The 3,765-nt window shown below is 39.3% G+C and overlaps 1 protein-coding gene across 1 annotated transcript in view; it reads right to left on the reverse strand.

Moving 5' to 3' along the window:
- Nucleotides 1-3,765, reverse strand: part of SMARCC1 (SWI/SNF related, matrix associated, actin dependent regulator of chromatin subfamily c member 1) — a 165,759-nt gene that overhangs the window by 59,888 nt on the left and 102,106 nt on the right. Inside the window, exons 16-18 of the mRNA XM_023515929.1 lie at nt 3,438-3,493; nt 1,647-1,761; nt 851-1,005 (exon numbers count right to left, since the gene is read on the reverse strand). Of these exons, the coding sequence (XP_023371697.1) occupies nt 851-1,005; nt 1,647-1,761; nt 3,438-3,493 (326 nt within the window). The remainder of the gene's footprint in view (nt 1-850; nt 1,006-1,646; nt 1,762-3,437; nt 3,494-3,765) is intronic.

Below are 3,765 nucleotides of genomic sequence, written 5' to 3' on the forward strand. Positions count from 1 at the left end.
GTGGCTGGCGCCTTAGCCACTTGAGCCACAGGCGCCGAGCCAACTCCCAGATATTTTTGGCAGCGGGCCCTCGCTCTGGCTCAGGCTGGTCTCAAACCACTGAGTTCAGGCAATCCATTCACCTTGGCCTCCCAGAGTGCTAGGATTACAGGAGTGAGCTATTATGTCTCGCCCACAATCATGGTTTCTTGAAATGTGATGACCTAGAATGGAAGAAAACTTCCTCTGGGATAGAATGAAAAACAGGTGAAAAAAAATTTTTTTAAACTCCACATAATCATGTTTGGAATTCTTTAAAATGTTAAATTAACACAAAGCGAGAAGAATAACACCGTCTTGTCTTCTTAAATATGCTGTGCAACCGATACTATGTTATAAATAGGAAAAAACACCCCCACAAAAGCTGGCAAATTCAAGGAAACAAAAAAGAACTATTTTAGGTTCCCTCTTTCCTGTCAGTCTGTAAGATCAGGGTGAAGTACAAGGAAACACAGTTCTGCCTTAAAAATGATAAAATGTTTTAATTTGGTAGAAATTATTGAAAAAACCAAGACAAGTTCTCCAGGAAATTAAAAAAAAAAAAAAGACAATCAGTCCCCTCAAAAGTCTTTAAAATCTGCCTTCAATCTCTATAACCTTCTCAAGGCTAAATGATATATGTCATCCTCCAGGTCTGGATCTACTATTTCTATCATTCTACCTCTTATGGATCTCTTAACCTAGAAATGCCATTCAAGAAAATAGTCATCTCCTACTAAATGTTTTTATACTAAATGTTCTTAATTAACTAAAGACAACATGACCATTTATGGCTTAAGGGAGCACTGGAAAAGGGCTGGGAAGGGCAAACCTTGGCTTTAGTAGCTGCTGAGGCAAGAGCAGCTGCTGCGGCTGTGGCAACATTTCCTTCAGAAATTTCATGTTCTACTTTCTTCTTCCCGATATCACTCTCTCTTTCTTTACATGTATCAGGGAGTTCTTTGTTCTCTTCAGTTTCCTTTTCTTCTGAAAATAGCAGAAAGCTTTATTACCAGTGTGCTCAGTCTAAACAATTCTTCTTACCTTCGCCACATGACAAACTAGGACAATGCCTTTCCCCCCCTTCTTAAGGAATTTTGATGAACCATTCCATGCATTTAAGTCTGCCTATATTTGGGGTGTATTTTCCACCCAGCACTTTATCTTCCCTTTACTTATCTAAGTTCTATGTGTAGGTCTATGGGATATAAAAAAAAAATTAAGCATGAGACCAGGTATTTGTTCATCAGTCAGTGAAATGCTCTGGGAACTCTAGGGTCAGTAGGAAATCAGATACTGAGAACAGAGGGCTTCCCGGAGCCTGATAGGCACGATGGGATACAGCAATTGTCACTGAAAAGGAGAAAAAAAAAATAGCATGTCTGTGAGGAGACTTCAATCATGTTGAATAACTGGTTTATCTATATACTAAAGAAAACAAAGGGGCAAAATATAGCCACCTGTATTCGCACTGGTACTTATCTGCTAAGTCAAACTTAAATACATACTTATTCCTGCATTATAAATCCAAAATAAATGAGAAAATATTTCTATGCAAAATGTCCACATTTCTCCAGTGCCTTTTTATAGTTTTATATAATATAATCTAAGGACTTTCCTTAAATTACCTGATTTGGTATCCTCACTAACTTCACTATCCTGTTCCTTCTCACTGTTTTTTTCATTTTCTCCATCTTGTGCTTTACCACTTTCTTCTGTTTCATTTTCCACTTTGCTTTCTGCCTGAAAGGAGTACAAAACAAGATAAAAAGTGAGCAAAAAGCAAACTAGATTCAGAAGTAACTTTGTAGAGAGGAGCTAAGAAAGAAATTAACAAATTCATAGAAATACTAAATATCATCTCAAAATGTCTCCAAAGCACACAGTCCCTTCTCTCTATATCCTCTGCTCTACAGCCATGATTATAATTCCTCAAGCAATGTCAGGGGAATTAGGTGATAATATATATTGATTAAACAGATAAGGGAGAGCCACAACAAAGCATTAGTGATCATGCTTTGGAGACTAAAAATTTCAATTTGTTAGGTCAGCATCTGATATCATTTGTTGATTTTTAAATATTTGAGTTTGACCCAACTACAGAATGATGCCTATAAAATAAGGAGATTATCACTGACACAGTCTTTGGAACACTGCAGGAATTGTAATCGATTTTATCATCATCCTCTCCCTCTCCTTATCTATATACAATTTGAGAACACTACATGTAATCAAGATCTTAAATCCTTGTTTGTATATATTCACTCAAATAGTGTCTGATTGCTAAGTATGTATTTTTTTTTTTTTTTTTGAGACGAAGCCTCAAGCTATCCCCCTGGGTAGAGTGCCATGGCATCACGCTCACAGCAACCTCCAACTCCTGGGCTCAAGCGAGCCTCCTGCCTCAGCCTCCCAAGTAGCTGGGACTACAGGCGCCCGCCACAACGCCTGGCCATTGGGTGCAGCCATCATTGTTGCTTGGCGGGCCCGGGCTGGGGATTCGAACCCGCCACCTTACGTGTACGTGGCTGGTGCCTTAGCCGCTTGAGCCACAGGCACCGAGCCTGCTAAGTATGTATTATAACAATATGAAGAATACAAGATCACACACTGATCTTGAAGGCGCTGTTAAGTACTATTCTGCTCAGCCCACCTTGTATTTACACTCTCTTATGAAACAGGGATTAAGCCACTAACATCCTAGGTACTTTCATGCTGTTCGCACACTGGCATTAGTGTTGGTTCTCCCCCACTAGCTGAAATCTTTCATTCCCTAACTTCGATTTGAATTTATATAGTTCTACTTGCTTTCTACTATCTACCCCAAAGTTAGCTTCTCATTAATTCTACATATTTTCTCTTCTTTTTTTTTTTTTTGAAGATGGTCTCTTTCTGTGGCCCAGACTAGAGTACAGTAGCACAATCACAGTTTATGACAGCCCTAAACTTCAGGGCTCAAGTGATCCTCCTGCCTCAGCCTCCTGTGTAGCCATGCTATGTAGGCATAAGCCACCATGCCCAGCTTCATAAATTCGTTTCGGAATATTCTTCTGCTAGCATTTAACCCTCTTATAAAATCACTTAATATTCTGTCATTCTATTCTGAAAACAAATATATGACCTAAACGTAAACCCTACAATTCATTATAGGAAAGAACCACAACTTGCATATTCATATTTATGGCAGTACCTGAAAAAGGCACAATAGAGAATACAGAGTGAATGTACCTTCCCTGAATGAATAAATGAAAATGTGTCCTATATATCGTGTGAGAACTATACTTAAACCAGAAGAGTGCAAGTGGCTGACAGAACTATTTATAATACCCAAGAAAGACTCAAAAGATCACAAAATGCCCCAACCATTGGCCTCTGAAAGGCACGCCTTTCTATTGTGACACAACTGAAATAGACTTTACCTTTTCAGGCTGCTGACCATCAGGGTCTGTTTCCATTTTTTCCTCTTCAGCTCCTTCTACAAATAAAAGAATATGCTAACATAAATGTTGTTTAATTTGTGGAAAAGCACTTGGCTGCCCCCCTTAGGATTTCCACTTTTCTATATGTGTATTAAAAAAAAAGTTCAAGGCAGTGCTTGTGGCTTGGTGGGTAGGGTGCCAGTCCCATATATGGAGAGTGGCAGGTTTAAACTTGGCCCTGGCCAAACTGCAACAACAACAAAAAATAGTCAGGCATTGTGGCGGGCGCCTGTAGTCCCAGCTACTTGGGAGGCTGAGGCAAGAGAAT

This window comes from Otolemur garnettii, unplaced genomic scaffold (assembly GCF_000181295.1).
Source record: "Otolemur garnettii isolate 467f Iridium unplaced genomic scaffold, OtoGar3 scaffold00082, whole genome shotgun sequence".
In the NCBI taxonomy this organism is placed as follows: domain Eukaryota; kingdom Metazoa; phylum Chordata; class Mammalia; order Primates; family Galagidae; genus Otolemur; species Otolemur garnettii.